The sequence below is a fragment of the Salmo salar genome, chromosome 03, assembly GCF_965601325.2.
Source record: "Salmo salar chromosome 03, fSalSal1, whole genome shotgun sequence".
Classification (NCBI taxonomy): domain Eukaryota; kingdom Metazoa; phylum Chordata; class Actinopteri; order Salmoniformes; family Salmonidae; genus Salmo; species Salmo salar.
The window spans coordinates 19,550,151-19,567,530 of record NC_138293.1 but is presented as its reverse complement, the minus strand read 5'-3'; the positions used below and the strand labels follow the sequence as shown (position 1 = coordinate 19,567,530).

Sequence of the window (17,380 nt, the reverse complement as noted above, 5' to 3'; positions counted from 1 at the left end):
TTTCACTCTTTTTATTTTTATGAAATTCACTTAGGAGGATGGTCCTCCCCTTCCTCCTCTGAGGTGCCTCCACTGGTAGAGACACTGAATTTAAAAGTATTTTTCTTCCCTGAAATTACCATAACTTCTAGTTTACAGTACCAAAACATCTTCGTAGGAATATTTTTATCTTCAAGATAAAGCTGAAATTGTTACTTCCAGTCAACACATTCTCAAGGACTTCTTACAGAATTAGGACTCAGTTGTCTTGTTCTCCCAATCCATCAGGCAATTTAGGTTGAAATAAAAACACAGGGAATCCAAAAGTGAGTGATTACTGCACAAAAATGCAGGTTTGACTTTATTTTTTTCAAACACATTAGAAACTAAAAATAAGAACACAATTCTTCACATTGTTGTTGCCTGGAGACGTTTTTCTGCCAAAGAGAAAGGAACCCAGATGGAACAGAGAAGACAGCCACCATCAACGCTATTAAACATAAGGACTTTAAAAAAACACCTACTGTTATTGTTTCATAAATAGGCGCAGCATGATGAACAGACTTGGTGGAGAGAGAGAGAGATGGGAGTGATCAGAAGAGTGACGACGAGCCAGATGTCAGGGTTATATATATTGCCACTCTACCAATCTGTCTCTACCATTCTCATTCTGACGCTTTCTACTGATAAAGAAAAACAACCTCAGACAGGAGTGGGATGACAATCCATATAATCAATATGCCCAGAAGTCGTACCAAAAAAGATGTTTTCCTTGTACCAAATATAACTTTTTATTTGTCTAATTTCACAAAACTCATATTTTGTGATATTTTCCAGGTAAAGGGCAGCCAAAGTTTACGACTTTATTTCAGAGAATGGAAACTACTGATTTAGCAAGTTTTATCTTACAAATATCATGATATTGAAAATGTTTACGCCCCAATAAAATCCAAACAACTATAACGGCCTTTTAATCAATTTCCCTTCTTTGATAGTTAAATTAAAACCAGTGTGATCCAATTCACAATCACACTGCACTTGAAAAAAGCTTTTGTTGTTATACCCTAGGAGCAAGAGTAACACAAAATTCTATGTACAGCTTGAGGTGATGTCTATACTAACCAGCCTCGGCATAGTCCACAGAGGATCCTATGAACATCATCATCAGTTTAGAAAGAGCAACACAACACTGCTCAAAGACACACAACAGTCTCTAAGGCAGTCCAGTAGCAGAGAGAGAGAGCGAGAGATTAAGAGAAAGAGGAAAGAGGTATAGAAATATAATAGGTGTTCTTTATTTATTTTTTCAAATGATAAAGATGATCTTGTTTTTCCTTTCAAAATAAAAGTCAGTTTGGGGTTTTGGTTTACATCTTGCTATGTGTGGAAAAAAAGACCCAAGAGCCCCTAAGTGCTAAATTAACTTCTGGGATTTGAACAATGGTCTTAACATAACGCTTTTATGTCACCAGCTTGTCTTCCTCAAAACACAACCCAGTGACATATCAGTAACGATCTAATGAAACGTCAGTAGAGAGGACAGTACTGCCTATTCTTTCACATCTCTGAACACATTTATTTGTGCCTTTATGGGCATACATTGCAAAGTCCAAAAACATTAACTTGACATATGTATGTAATATCAGGTGAGGGTAGAGTGTGGGTCACAAAGAATCCAAAACTCACTCATGACATCAGTATGATTATTTTCAAAGTAGATCACAAAGAACCAAAACATATCAAAATATCGATGTTTGGGAAAATGTGCTTCTGCCTTTCTTGTTTGAGTGACGGTCAGATGGTTTGGCCAGAGTGGGGGGTGGTGGTCAAGGAGTTTCTTCTGGGGTTGAGGGCAATGCCTTGGTCCAGTGAACGCAGAGTGGGACCGAATGTGGACCGGGTCAGGTTGCAGTCTGTTCCGGGGATGGTTTTATGGAGGTTAGAGGTCAGATCAGGTCAGGAACAGAGGCTTGTCTCTCTGAAGAGCTCTGAAAGAAGACGAGATGGAGGAACCATGAGGAATAATAATCAATCAATCAATAATAATCAATGTCTCTTAACATGTGTTGAGACCCTTGCATTTGTGTTGTGAAATACAATTAAAATAGAGTTTGATTGATTGATTGCAACTTGGGTTCAGACTGGAAGAGTAAAACAAAATCACCTACTCCTGGAATACAAAGCTTGCTCAATGGAGAATCTCCATTCAAAGTACTTCTTAGTTCATAATTGGACCTCATCTATTTCTGGGAAACATGCCCTAAAGGTCATACAGAGTATAAACTCCGTTCATACTCTCATATCTGCTGTGTTTCTCTATTGTCATACAATATAATAATGATGAGTATTCTGAGTGTGTGTGTGAATAGAATAATGGGTGTGTGTAGAGCTGTGGTGGTCATGAAATTTTGTCAGCCAGTAACTGTCATGCAAATATTTGCCCGTGTGAATTCCTACCCGTTGCCACAGTATTCGCTGGTCCAGTCGAGGTGCTGGCTGGGCCCATTCCGACACACCTGTCTGTAGTCCATGGATGGGGATAGTCCCTGCCCACCGGACGAGTTGATCATGTTCTGGAATTCTGATTGGAGAGGGAATCCCTGGAAAAGAGAAGTCTAGCATTAGAGTCCATGTTTTCCAGTGTTATCCGTGTTATTCTACTCGGAGATACATTAAATTGCTAGAGTGGCCTAGGTCATAGATTCTGGAATGTGCCGATAATGGCAGCCATCTTGTTCATGGATACATTTCAATTCACTCTAATTGGAATGAATGGCAGAAGTGGCACAGGAGTTGCATCCAAACTTGGGAGCATGTATTGCACTGCCAAAGTGCATCTTAGTAGCATGTACAGTACATACGTTCTTTCCATGACATTAACTGACCAGGTGAATCCAGGTGAAAGCTATGATCCCTTATTGATGTCACTTGTTAAATCCACTTCAATCAGTGTAGATGAAGGGGAGGAGACAGATTAAAGAAGGATTTTTAAGACTTGAGACAACTGAGACATGGATTGTGTATGTGTGTCATTTAGAGAGTGATTGGGCAAGACAAAAGATTTACGTGACTTTGAATGGGGTATGGTAGTAGGTGCCAGGCGCCCCAGTTTGAGTGTGTCAAGAACTGCAATGCTGATGGGTTTTTCAGCTCAACAGTTTCCTGTGTGTATCAAGAATGTATCAAGAATGGTCCACCACCCAAAGGACATCCAGCCAACTTGGCACAATTGTGGGAAGCATTGGAGTTCCCACAGCTTCCCTGTGGAACACTTTCGACACCTTGTAGAGTCCATGCGCCGACGAACTGAGACTGTTCTGAGGGCAAAAAGGGGTGCAACTCAATATTAGGAATGTGTTTTGTACACTCAGTGTACAGTCGTGGCCAAAAGTTTTGAGAATGACACAAATATTAATTTCCAAAAAGTTTGCTGCTTCAGTGTCTTTAGATATTTTTGTCAGATGTTACTATGGAATACTGAAGTATAATTAGAAGCATTTCATAAGTGTCCAAGGCTTTTACTGACAATTACATGAAGTTGATGCAAAGAGTCAATATTTGCAGTGTTGACCCTTCTTTTTCAAGACCTCTGCAATCTGCCCTGGCATGCTGTCAATTAACTTCTGGTCCACATCCTGACTGACGGCAGCCCATTCTTGCATAATCAATGCTTGGAGTTTGTCAGAACTTGTGGGGTTTTGTTTGTCCACCTGCCTCTTGAGGATTGACCACAAGTTCTCAATGGGATTAAGGTCTGGGGAGTTTCCTGGCCATGGACCCAAAATATCTATGTTTTGTTTCCCGAGCCACTTATAGTGAGGGAAAAAAGTATTTAATCCCCTGCTGATTTTGTACGTTTGCCCACTGACAAAGAAATGATCAATCTATAATTTTTATGGTAGGCTTATTTGAACAGTGAGAGACAGAATAACAACAAAAAAATCCAGAAAAAAGCCTGTCAAAAATGTTATAAATTGATTTGCATTTTAATGAGGAAATAAGTATTTGACCCCTCTGCAAAACATGACTTAGTACTTGATGGCAAAACCCTTGTTGGCAATCACAGAGGTCAGATGTTTCTTGTAGTTGGCCACCAGGTTTGCACACATCTCAGGGGGGATTTTGTCCCACTCCTCTTTGCAGATCTTCTCCAAGTCATTAAGGTTTTGAGGCTGACGTTTGGCAACTCGAACCTTCAGCTCCCCCCACAGAATTTCATTGGGATTAAGGTCTGGAGACTGGCTAGGCCATTCCAGGTCCTTAATGTGCTTCTTCTTGAGCCACTCCTTTGTTGCCTTGGCCGTGTGTTTTGGGTCATTGTCATGCTGGAATACCCATCCACGACCCATTTTCAATGCCCTGGCTGAGGGAAAGAGGTTATCACCCAAGATTTGACAGTACATGGCCCCGTCCATCGTCCCTTTGATGTGGTGAAGTTGTCCTGTCCCCTTAGCAGCAAAACACCCCCAAAGAATAATGTTTCCACCTCCATGTTTGACGGTGGGGATGGTGTTCTTGGGGTCATAGGCAGCATTCCTCCTCCTCCAAACACGACGAGTTGAGTTGATGCCAAAGAGCTCCATTTTGGTCTCATCTGACCACAACACTTTCACCCAGTTGTCCTCTGAATCATTCAGATGTTCATTGGCAAACTTCAGACGGGCATGTATATGTGCTTTCTTGAGCAGGGGGACCTTGCGGGCGCTGCAGGATTTCAGTTCTTCACGGTGTAGTGTGTTACCAATTGTTTTCTTGGTGACTATGGTCCCAGCTGCCTTGAGATCATTGACAAGATCCTCCCGTGTAGTTCTGGGCTGATTCCTCACTGTTCTCATGATCATTGCAACTCCACGACGTGAGATCTTGCATGGAGCCCCAGGCCGAGGGAGATTGACAGTTCTTTTGTGTTTCTTCCATTTGCGAATAATCGCACCAACTGTTGTCACCTTCTCACCAAGCTGCTTGGCGATGGTCTTGTAGCCCATTCCAGCCCTGTGTAGGTCTTCAATCTTGTCCCTGACATCCTTGGAGAGCTCTTTGGTCTTGGCCATGGTGGAGAGTTTGGAATCTGATTGATTGATTGCTTCTGTGGACAGGTGTCTTTTTTTTACAGGTAACAAGCTGTGGTTAGGAGCACTCCCTTTAAGAGTGTGCTCCTAATCTCAGCTCGTTACCTGTATAAAAGACACCTGGGAGCCAGAAATCTTTCTGATTGAGAGGGGGTCAAATACTTATTTCCCTCATTAAAATGCAAATCAATTTATAACATTTTTGACATGCGTTTTTCTGGATTGTTTTGTTGTTATTCTGTCTCTCACTGTTCAAATAAACCTACCATTAAAATTATAGACTGATAATTTCTTTGTCAGTGGGCAAACGTACAAAATCAGCAAGGGATTTTTACTTTTTTCCCTCACTGTAGTTATCACTTTTGCCTCATGGCAAGGTGCTCCATCATGCTGGAAAAGGCATTGTTCGTCACCAAACTGTTCCTGGATGATTGGGAGAAGTTGCTCTCGGAGGATGTGTTGGTACCATTCTTTATTCATGGCTGTGTTCTCTGGCAAAATTGTGAGTGAGCCCACTCCCTTGGCTGAGAAGCAACCCCACACATGAATGGTCTCAGGATGCTTTACTGTTGGCATGACACAGGACTGATGGTAGCGCTCACTTTGTCTTCTCCAGACATGCTTTTTTCCGGATGCCCCAAACAATCGGAAATGGGATTCATCAGAGAAAATTACTTTAACCCAGTCCTCAGCAGTCCAATCCCTGTACCTTTTGCAGAATATTAGTCTGTCCCTGATGTTTTTCCTGGAGAGAAGTGGCTTCTTTGCTGCCCTTCTTGACACCAGCCCATCCTCCAAAAGTCTTCGCCTCACTGTGAGTGCAGATGCACTCACACCTGCCTGCTGCCATTCCTGAGCAAACTCTGTACTGGTGGTGCCCTGATCCCTCAGCTGAATCAACATTAGGAGATGGTCCTGGCACTTGCTGGACTTTCTTGGGCACCCTGAAGCCTTCTTCACAACAATTGAACCTCTCTCCTTGAAGTTCTTGATGATCCGATGAATGGTTGATTTAGGTGCAATCTTACTGGCAGTAATGTCCTTGCCTGTGAAGCCCTTTTTGTACAAAGCAATGATGACGGCACGTGTTTCCTTGCAGGTAACCATGGTTGACAGAGGAAGAACAATGATTCCAAGCACCACCCTCCTTTTGAAGCTTCCAGTCTGTTATTTGAACTCAATCAGCATGACAGCGTGATCTCCAGCCTTGTCCTCGTCAACACTCACACCTGTGTTAACAAGAGAATCACTGACATGATGTCAGCTGGTCCTTTTGTGGCAGGGCTGAAATGCAGTGTAAATGTTTTTGGGGGATTCAGTTCATTTGCACGGCAAAGAGGGACTTTGCAATTCATCTGCTCACTCTTCATAACATTCTAGAGTATATGCAAATTGCCATCATACAAACTGAGGCAGGAGACTTTGTGAAAATTAATATTTGTGTCATTCTCAAATCTTTTGGCCACGACTATATACTGTATGTGCACATATCATGTGAAATAAGCCAGACTTAGTTAGACACTTATCCCTCAGAAGAAGATGAGCGCCTTGCATTTACAGTGCATTCAGAAAGTATTCAGACACCTTGACTTTTTCCACATTTTGTTACATTACAGCCTTATTCTAAAACTTATTAAATTGTTTTTTTTCCCCTCATCAATCTACACACAATACCCCATAATGACAAAGCAAAAACTGTTTTTTTGAATTTTTTGCAAATTTATAAATAAAAAAAAACTGGAAATATCACATTTACACAAGTATTCTGACCCTTAGCTATGAGACTCGAAATTGAGTTTAGGTGCATCCTGTTTCCAATGATCATCCTTGAGATATTTCTACAACTTGATTGGAGTCAACCTGTGGTAAATTCAATTGATTTGACATGATTTGGAAAGGCACACCTCTCTATATAAGGTTCCACAGTTGACAGTGCATGTCAGAGCAAAAACCAAGGCAAGACATGAGGTTGAAGGAATTGTCCGTAGAGCTCCAAGACAGGATTGGATCCTGTCTCAGCCTCCAGTATTTATGCTGCAATAGTTTATATGTCGGGGGCTAGGGTCAGTCTGTTATATCTGGAGTATTTCTCCTGTCTTATCCAGTGTCCTGTGTGAATTTAAGTATGCTCTCTAATTCTCTCTCTCTTTCTCTCTCTTTAATTCTTTCTTTCTTTTTTTTCTCTTTTTTTCTTTCTTTCTTTCTTTCTCTCTCTCGCGGAGGACCTGAGACCTAGGACCATGCCTCAGGACTTCCTGGCCTGATGACTCCTTGCTGTCCCCAGTCCACCTGGCCGTGCTGCTGCTCCAATGTCAACTGTTCTGCCTTTGGCTATGGAACCTTGACCTGTTCACCGGACGTGCTACCTGTCCCAGACCTGCTGTTTTCAACTCTCTTGAGACAGCAGGAGCAGTAGAGATACTCTGAATGATCGACTATGAAAAGCCAACTGACATTTACTCCTGATATGCTGACCTGTTGTAACCTCTACAACCACTGTGATTATTATTATTTGACCCTGCTGGTCATCTATGAACATTTGAACATCTTGGCCATGTTCTGTTATAATCTCCACCCGGCACAGCCAGAAGAGGACTGGTCACCCCTCATAGCCTGGTTCCGCTCTAGGTTTCTTCCTAAGTTCTGGCCTTTCTAGGGAGTTTTTCCTATCCACTGTGCTTCTACACCTGCATTGCTTGCTGTTTGGGGTTTTAGGCTGGGTTTCTGTACAGCACTTTGTGACATCAGCTGATGTAAGAAGGGCTTTATAAATACATTTGATTGATTGATATAACTTGGATAACTGATCCGTGGATACTATGGATGGGAAAGTATTGTAGAATTCTCTATAGCAGTACTGTACACAGATACACTACATAAGAATCTGTGAATTAAATAATCACCACCCATGTTAAGTTATAGTATGACACAAATAGGCTCTGATAGACATGAGTGCATCTTAAGTGCTCCTGCGGGGCTGCTCTGCCGTAGTCCCTGTGCTGCACCCAGCCTGTGTGTGTCAGGTTGGATACTGCGACTACAAAAAATTAAGAATATCCATGCAAATGGACCAATAAAGCAGGTATTGTAGTATCCTCAATGTATGAGTTGGTTTTTGGATGGAGCTGCCCTGTAGAGAGTCCATGGTAGAAGTGAGTGTACTCTGAGGAGGTGGACCCTAGCTAGCTGGGGTAGGGAGAGAGACAGAAGGTGGGAAGTAAGAAAGGAGTAGTTATTTTAATTATGGGAGCAGACATTTTGATGTTGGGGTTTCTTGAAGAGTTTTTCTTTTTTCTTTTGGGGGAGAAAGGGAGGAGTGGGACAGATAGAGGAGAGAGAGAGAGAGAGAGAGAGAGACAGAGCGTATGAAAGGGAAGTTAATCTGGGCGCTACGCTACAAACCCTTCTCTAAAAGAGAGGGGACAGAGAGGGGACAGCAGGTGGCTGAGTTCTCTTCCCCCTCCTCAGACTCTCACCTATTCAGGCATTGTTCCACAAATTCTTCTCCTTCACTCCATCACAAAGGCCCCATCTGCCCCTTTTGTATCTCTCTCTTTCCCTCCCTCTCCCCCTTTCCCCCACCTCCTCTTACTCCCCCTTCCCCTACTCTCTTAGCTCAGGGGAAAAGTTTGAGCCCTGATGTTTTTTTTTGTTTGCGCTCTCTCTCTAACAAAATATGCAAAATTGAGCGAGGAAGGATTATTACTCCCCGCGGGATTTAAAAGTCCCCAATAAAAGAGGGATCTGAGCACTGGGGGCTTAGTGGCAACCAAACCCAAACCTCCGTTTAACCATTCTTCCCCTATTTTCTCCACGGACTGACACAGCCATACAGGCAGCCCCATACAGGCAGCCCCATACAGGCAGCCCCATACAGGCAGCTCATCTCAAATTGGACTTCAGACAAATTCATATTCTAATCCGTATGAAGACTTAGGCACCCCTCCACAACCTCCTCCTCCTCTCCTCAAATAAATGTTTGATCGGCCACAGCAACAGTTCATTTGCCTGCTGAGCAGAGATAAAGAGACAAATGGCAGTTCCTCTCTTTAAAAAAAACAACAACGATTCCCACAATGCTTACTGAATACCTAGAGTCTACAATCTCAAAGCTACAGCATAAAGACACTATCTTTCCGTTATGTTCTTCTAAGAAGGTTAAGTCATCTAACACATTGGACAGGTGAGAGTGGTAGGACACAGTCTAATCTCTCGTGGACACTGGACAGAGTATGTAAACGTAACCAAATTCCGTGAGCTTTTAGTTCTGGGTTAACCGAGATTAGACACAGTCAAACTAGGATACGTTGAGTAGTCTTTTCTATATTGATATAACTCGTCTAGGACGTGAGTGGCATAGAGAGTTAGGCTTGAAAGCCACATCACAGTAAAAAATGATAATTCACCCCATCGCCTTTACCTAGAATCTCCAACAAACCCTCCCACGGGTCCTGTGTTGCTCAGTTGAGCACGGCGCTTGCAACGGCAGGGTTTTGGGTTTGATTCCCACGGGGGACCAGTATGAAAATGTATGCACTCACTACTGTAAGTTGCTCTGGATAAGAGCGTCTGCTAAATGACTCAAACGTAAATGTTGTTTTGTTGTTCATTCTAGGTAACACAGACAGGAAATCAGAAGGTATGTTTCTTTCTCACTGAAGAGGTGTGTCACCTGTTCCCCTGGATAGCTGTTTCCATAACGACCTGGTCCCCTCAAACTAATGTCCGTCTCAAATGACACCAACCTATGGAGCTCTGGCCAAAAGTAGTACACTATTGGGAATAGACAGTGGGGCATGTTAGATGTGTCCCTCCTGCAGTCCTCTCTCTAACACAACTGTTCTGTGGTTGTTGATTGGTTTATTCATTCTTCTCTTTGTTTGTTGCTATTTTATTTCCAGGACAATGCACAACTTCTCTGTTGCATTAGTGAGGAAATTAGCCCATTGAGCTCCATTTTGTATTCTTGTATATGAGAGAGAGAGAGAGAGAGAGAGAAGAGAGAGAGAGAGAGAGAGAGAGAGAGAGAGAGAGAGAGAGAGAGAGAGAGAGAGAGAGAGAGAGAGAGAGAGAGAGAGAGAGAGAGAGAGAGAGAGAGAGAGAGAGAGAGACTCTTCCAATCTGTGTTGTTGACTAGCCTCTACAGAGAACTCATCTCATTTCCTGTGTGTGTGTCCTGTCTTGTCTGCTAGACTGGCTTCATCAGATAGCCCTGCCTGCCTGGTGTTTTGTCTCCACCACTGATGCATTCATCAATCTCAATGTGCTGCTGTTGGCGTCCTTATATCACATCATCAGCCTAATGCATTTGTTTATTACTGGGAGAAAATGGAAAATGGGAGATTGTGTGTGTGTTAGGGATTGCACAAACAACATTTTGTGAGGGGGAGGAACAGCTGACTGAAGATGGGACAGCCAGGCATCTATGTGGTTGAGTCTGTTTCTGGTATAACATGGACTCTTAACATGATGAAACTTTGTTGCCCCTTGGAATAAATTCATGGGTACACTTGCAATGGCTGCCTGATATTCAAATGATGTTAACTGATGTGGCTCATGTCATGTCAGTTGAGTCGAATCAACAAATCACAGCACATATTGATGGGTACACTTCCTGCTTTTACTTCCTGCTTTGCTCCTATGGGCACACTCGCAATGGCCACCTTGGACCCATTATGCCATCATTGACTTGAATGGGAGTCCCATTCTATTCATTCTATTTCTATGGCAGCACATGCGGTCAGAAGCGGAGGAAAGGAGAAAATGTGAAGAAGAAAATAATTGCTATTCTAAAGGTTATTACGTAGACCACGGTCATTTGGCTGGCCAATTACCGTCATCTAAAATTCCATGACCATCACAGCCCTACTGTGTGTGTGTGTGTGTGTGTGTGTGTGTGTGTGTGTGTGTGTGTGTGTGTGTGTGTGTGTGTGTGTGTGTGTGTGTGTGTGTGTGTGTGTGTGTGTACAGTATCAGGCTGGCAGGTATGAATACATCCTGGCTTGCCCTCAATCTCTGGCCCTGAGGGAACAGGAAGGGACCGGATGTGATTGTAAATAACATGAATCATTTACAGTATAACATCATCATCAACCCATAACACACACACCCCCTTACACTCTCCATTTGATGTGGTTGTATCACGTATGCATGTTTATGTGAGTGTTAAGCGTATTACCACAATATGCATAATATGTACAGTGTGGAACTCACCTGGGCCATGAGTGTGTGTTTGTGTGGTGTATGTACAGTGTGGAACTCACCTGGGCCATGGGTGTGTGTTTGTGTGGTGTATGTACAGTGTGGAACTCACCTGGGCCATGGGTGTGTGTTTGTGTGTTGTATGTACAGTGTGGAACTCACCTGGGCCATGAGTGTGTGTTTGTGTGTTGTATGTACAGTGTGGAACTCACCTGGGCCATGAGTGTGTGTTTGTGTGGTGTATGTACAGTGTGGAACTCACCTGGGCCATGAGTGTGTGTTTGTGTGGTGTATGTACAGTGTGGAACTCACCTGGGCCATGGAGGGCGAGTGCAGAGACAGCGGGTGTCCGCTGAGCTGTTGCTGGTGATGCATTCCTAGGTGAGAGTGGGAGTGGAGGGGCGGGCTGATCTGGAGGGGAGGGGTTGTCGCCGCCGCCATACTGCCCAGAGACACTCCTCCTGGATGGGGTCCACTGGCCCGGGGGGCCACCCCCCTGGAGAGACCCTGGAGGGGGGACAGGTGGGGGCTGAGGCCAGCCTGGTGCTGCTGGGACTGCTGTTGCTGTTGCTGGTGGTGGGGGTGGGGGTGGTGGCTCTGGTGGTGGTAGGGGTGGCTCATGTAGAGGCTGGGGTGGGAGTGATGGGGGTGGGGGTGCTGCTGGCCTGATCCGGGGAACACGGGCGGCTTGGGCCCCAGCATAGAGGAGGCCTGGGACACCTTGACCTCACCTGGATCATTGTAACTCTGGAAGGAGGGGAGAGAGAGAGAACAGGAGATGGAAGAGGGTGAAAGAGTGTAACAGTGTTACCTTATCAGAGTCATACAGTCATAGAGAATCAACTGACCACAGCTCTCATGAAGACTTATGTTTATGTCTGGTCCCTACCTGTGAGACCAGGCTTGCTCTGTATGCAGCCAGCTGCTTCAGGTACTCCTTCTTGGCAGTCTCTGTCTTCTTTTTGTACACCTATAAAAACACCAAGACAGAACAGTAAACATTTGCACGTTGGTTTCCGGAAGAAAAAAAAAAAATGGGGTTATTGTTTTTGTCATATGAATGTGTTATAATGCTTCATAAACATAATAGCTGTAGTTGGGGCATCTGGATAACACTCAAAAGGTTTCCAATTTATACAGGACTAGATTGTTCCTCTTCACTATCTATCCTTCTGTCTGTCTTTGCCTGTTTGTCTGTCATTATTTACCGATAATAAATCTGGTCTCTCTCCAGGAAGTACATTGTCCTGTCCTCAGACAGACATCCACCCTCATTCCTCCACCCTCACACACCCCTCTGGAGGTGTGTGCGTGTTTGCATGAGAATGTGTTTCTGTGTATGTGTGTGCGCGTGTGTGTAATAGGACAATAGCATAGCGCTTACTACAATAGAATAAATATGTAAAAGCTTGCTCTTCTATTTGCTTATGTCAAGAGGCCATTTGTTAGTCGAAACACACAGTAGCATGATTCACAGTAGCAGAGCCACAGGACCAGGGAGAGTCAATAACTTCTACTGTGAAACTGTGAAAAGGTTTGAAATTCCAAATTAAAACAAATAGCATTTTTGTGAGGACAATAAAGATTTATTCTAATCTAATGAATATATTCGAATCTATTCTACAGCATCAGTGGGGCTGTTCCTGTTTAATGAAGTCGAACAAGGAAGTGTACAGTGCAGTCTCACATTTTGGCCCTTTGTTCCGCAACCAAACAATCATGTCCTGCATTTTACCAACAACTTCAAACCCCACTAAGTTTATTAAAAAAGGTTGATTTGTCCTGTATTTCAGTCAGACATTACAACCAGTCACGTTGCGCTAATGAAAAGATATACACTGCCTTCAGAAAGTATTTACAAACACTTGACATTCCCACATTTTGTTGTGTTACAGCCTGAATTTAAAATGGATTCAATTGAGATATTTTGTCACTGGCCTACACACAATACACCATAATGTCAAAGTAGAATGATGTTTTTCGAAATTTTTCAAATTCTTTAAAAATGAAGGGCTGAAATGTCTTGAGTCAACAAGTATTCAATCCCTTTTATAGCAAGCCTACATAAGTTCAGGAGTAAACACAACAAGTCACATAATAAGTTGCATGGACTCAATCTGCAATAAGTGTTTAACATGATTTTTGAATGACTACCTCATCTCTGTACCCCACACATACAAGTATCTGTAAGGTCCCTCAGTCGAGCAGTGAATTTCAAACACATATTCAACCACAAAAACCAGGGAGGTTTTCCAATGCCTCGCAAAGAAGGGCACTTATTGGTAGATGGGTAAAAAAAGGCAGACATTGAATATCCCTTTGAGCATGGTGAAGCTATTAATTACACTTTGATCAATACACCCAGTCGAAAGATAGAGGCGTCCTTCCTAACTCAGTTGCAGGAGAGTAAGGAAACCGCTCAGGAATTTCACCATGAGGTCAATGGTAACTTTAAAACAGTTTCAGAGTTTAATGGTGGTGATAGGACAAAACTGAGGATAGATCAACAACATTGTAGTTACTCCACAATACTAACCTAATTGACAGAGTGAAAAGAAGGAAGCCTGTACAACAAGGCGCTAAAGTAATCCTGCAAAAAATGTGGCAAAGCAATTCACTTTTTGTTCTGAATACAGTGTTATGTTTGGGGCAAATCCAATACAACACTTTACGGAGTAGCACTCTCCATATATTCAAGCATCGTGGTGGCTTCATCAGTTTATGCTTGTAATCATTAAGGACTGCGGAGTTTTTCAGTAACTAAAATAAATGAAATAGAGCTAAGCACAGGCAAAATCCTAGAGGAAAACCTGGTTCAGTCTGATTTCCACCAGACACTGGGAGATGAATTCACCTTTCAGCAGGACAATAACCTAAAACACAAGGCCAAATCTACACTGGAGTTAATTACCAAGAAGACATTGAATGTTCCTGTTTTGACTTAAGTCTACTTGAAAATCTATTGCAAAACCTGAAAATTGTTGTTTTGTAATCATCAACAACCAATTTGACAGAGCTTGAAGAATTTTGAAAAGAATAATGGGCAAATGTTGCACAATCCAGGTTTGGAAAGCTCTTTTGAGACTTACCCAGAAAGACACAGCTGTAATCGCTTTGTCAATATGCGGTATTGTGTGTAGATGGGTGAGAAAAACAATCAATTTAATCCTTTATAATTCAGGCTGTAACACAACAAAATGTGGAATAAGTCAAGGTGTATGAATACTTTGTGAAGGCCCTGTATGTCATAAAGATGTAGTAGCCTACTGGTGATGTTAAACACTTCTCCAATAGTTGCTGAGATTTTATATTTTGCACAGCCAAGACGAGACGTAGGCCAATGTCATAGGCCTATGGTCAACCAATCATATTTCTCAAATCCTTCCAGGCTAAATTCCATCTAGAACCATAGGCCTAACTACTTTTAAAAAAGTGTGCTTTTGATGAAGAGCTACAAAATTAAATAGCTGTATTAGATTGAAAGATAGATGGTCATTCTGTCAAATTTGTGAGGCACTCCATGCTCATTAGTTGCTCATTCAACATTTTCTGCTACTTCAATCAAGCCTGTTTTAAATGTTTTTATTCATGTAGGCTACACTGTCCTGCAAATGTCCCGCTAAATCAACCTTTTGTCCCACATTTAGGTATTTTAAATGTGGTCACCCCAACTATAGGTGTTATACCTGTTTCTGTTCCTCCCCGAGGCCGTCCCACATGGAGGCCACTATCTTGGATACCTCTCCAAAAGTAGCATTGGGGTTGGAGCCCTTGATGGCTGCCTGGGTGTCTCTGAAGAACAGAGCGTAGGCAGAAACTGGCTTCGAGGGTTCGTTGGGGTCCTTCTTCTTCTTCTTCTTGGGGGTCTTGGGCTTTTTGGGTGTCTCGACCGCTGCCGGTCGCTTCTCTGCCTGCTGGGAGGAGAGATAGAAATGGTCAGACTAAATGGGTTTCTGGAGAGAGAAGAATTAGTGTGGAATCGGTGTAATTGATCGATTAGAAGATGGAACAAGATGGAAATGAAGGGTGAATATGCTAAACATACTGTAGGGCCCAGACTTTTCCTGACAATAGGAGCTGAGCAGGAAAATGTAAAACACATACTGTACGCTACCTAACGTACACTGTAAAACCAAGTGTTTTGGATCTGAACACATAACTAGACACTTTTCTGGAACACTTTTTAAACGCGTCAAGGCATTTAGTATTTCAATGAAAACGTGTCACAGTGTTTAGATTGTAAAAAAATTAAGGGTTCTATCTTTAATATCTAAAATATTTTTCATTGTGCTCCTAAATTTCTTTGTGTGCGCACATGTGCTCCTTGTAAAAAAGGTCAGCGTAGAGCCCTACGATTGAAAATATATGTTTTTTTCCGGTTCAGCTGAAATTGAGGTAAGGTGACAGACAACACTGATCTGAATAAAAGGCATGTGAAGTCACATCCATTTCTAATGACTAAATGCACTCTAAACGGGACCACGGGAAGGTAAACACTAGTGTTTAAAATCTGAACACTTAGGAGATACAGGTTTTCTCCTGGTTGGAAACTGACCAGAAAAGGTTGACTATCATGTTTAATCTTGGATTCTAAACGCCTGTGCTTAAGATGAGAAGACTTAATGGCAAGCCTTATGTTTAAACACTGATGTTTTGCTTATAAACGTGTGACATATTTCATGGTTTTACAGTGTACGTACCAAAAATATTGCTGAACATTCTGAAACATTTCTCTCAATTTACATGATCTTGGTCAATAGGAATGTACCGTATGAAACAATTTGCTTTTATTGTCAGATATTGAACATGACCCTGAGTGTGAGAGTTTGGAAACAGATCAAATACATAGTGTCTGAATGAAAGGACCTTGACAGATGGTAGTACCGGTAGTTACAATTATGCCAGACTTTTCCTTCTCCATCAATGTGTTGAATATGTTTCTTTTATACTGATAACACAAAAATAGCCATCCAGCTGAATAGCGCACTGCACATTTCTGAAATGTTGACTGCATTCGATTTTATATTCCACTAAATTAAACATGATCATTTTTCCAGATTGTTTAATTTTCTAAACGATAGTTATTTGCAGTTAAAACATACGGTGAAAATATGGGTGTGTAATATGGCAAAGGTGTTTGGGAAAAGTACCCTTTGGATTGATTTACATAGTATTGCATACGGATGGCAAATGGCACCATTATATTAGCAATCACATAAGCATTAAGATAGCATCTCTCCACGGTGACTTTTTTCTCCAGGGAAAAGGGTAAACAAATGCAATGGCGCAAAGGTTACAGATGACTCACCCTTATACAAATGTGTGTGTGTGTGTGTGTGTGTGTGTGTGTGTGTGTGTGTGTGTGTGTGTGTGTGTGTGTGTGTGTGTGTGTGTGTGTGTGCGTGCGTGCGTGCGTGCGTGCGTGCGTGCGTGCGTGCGTGTGCGTGTTTGTGTTTAAATAGAATAGTGGGTGTGTGTAGGGCTGTGGCAGTCATGAAATTTTGTCAGCCGGTAACTGTCATCCAAATAACTGTTGGTCTCACATTAATTGACCTTTAATTAACATAAACACGTTTAGCATCTCCGACTTCCACGCATAACCTACAAGCCACTCTACTTTTTAAAAAGTAGAATAAATATATTTACTATAACCTACACCATCACAATAAATCCATTATTTATTTTAGGCATGTCTAAAGAAACATTACGATATGAAGAAAATGTTTTTCAGAATATTCTGAGTCGTCCTTATGTTAAGGCCTTGATCTGGCTAGGCCGTATGGCTATGGGCTATATTAGTTCATTTAGCGGACAAGATTTGCTAATAATTCCTGTGGCATTATTTTATATTATTTTATAGTGGGGCAGCAGCGTAGCCTGGTGGTTAGAGCGTTGGACTAGTAACTGAAAGGTTGCAAGTTTGAATCCCCAAGCTGATCTGTCGTTCTGCCCCTGAACAAGGCAACTGACTTGCCTAGTAAAACAAAATAAAACAACCCACTGTTCCTAGGCTGTCATTGTAAATAAGAATTTGTTCTTAACTGACTTGCCTAGTTAAATAAAGGTAAAATAAAATAGTAAGATGATTTCCAAGGGAGTGAGCACATGCGGCTATTCTGTGTTGAACGGTT

At 42.3% G+C, this 17,380-nt stretch overlaps 1 protein-coding gene across 3 annotated transcripts in view; it reads right to left on the bottom strand.

Annotated features, from left to right (window-relative positions):
* Nucleotides 1-306: 306 nt before the first annotated feature.
* Nucleotides 307-17,380, bottom strand: part of LOC106599578 (thymocyte selection-associated high mobility group box protein TOX) — an 81,246-nt gene continuing 64,172 nt past the window's right edge. For 2 of the 3 annotated variants that reach the window (XM_014190867.1, XM_014190870.1), the window contains exons 6-10: nucleotides 14,936-15,163; nucleotides 12,139-12,219; nucleotides 11,562-11,996; nucleotides 2,437-2,579; nucleotides 307-1,967 (exon numbers count right to left, since the gene is read on the bottom strand). In XM_014190867.1, the coding sequence (XP_014046342.1) occupies nucleotides 1,931-1,967; nucleotides 2,437-2,579; nucleotides 11,562-11,996; nucleotides 12,139-12,219; nucleotides 14,936-15,163 (924 nt within the window). In that variant the 3' untranslated portion in view covers nucleotides 307-1,930. The remainder of the gene's footprint in view (nucleotides 1,968-2,436; nucleotides 2,580-11,561; nucleotides 11,997-12,138; nucleotides 12,220-14,935; nucleotides 15,164-17,380) is intronic. The other variant, XM_014190869.1, reaches the window with a different exon arrangement.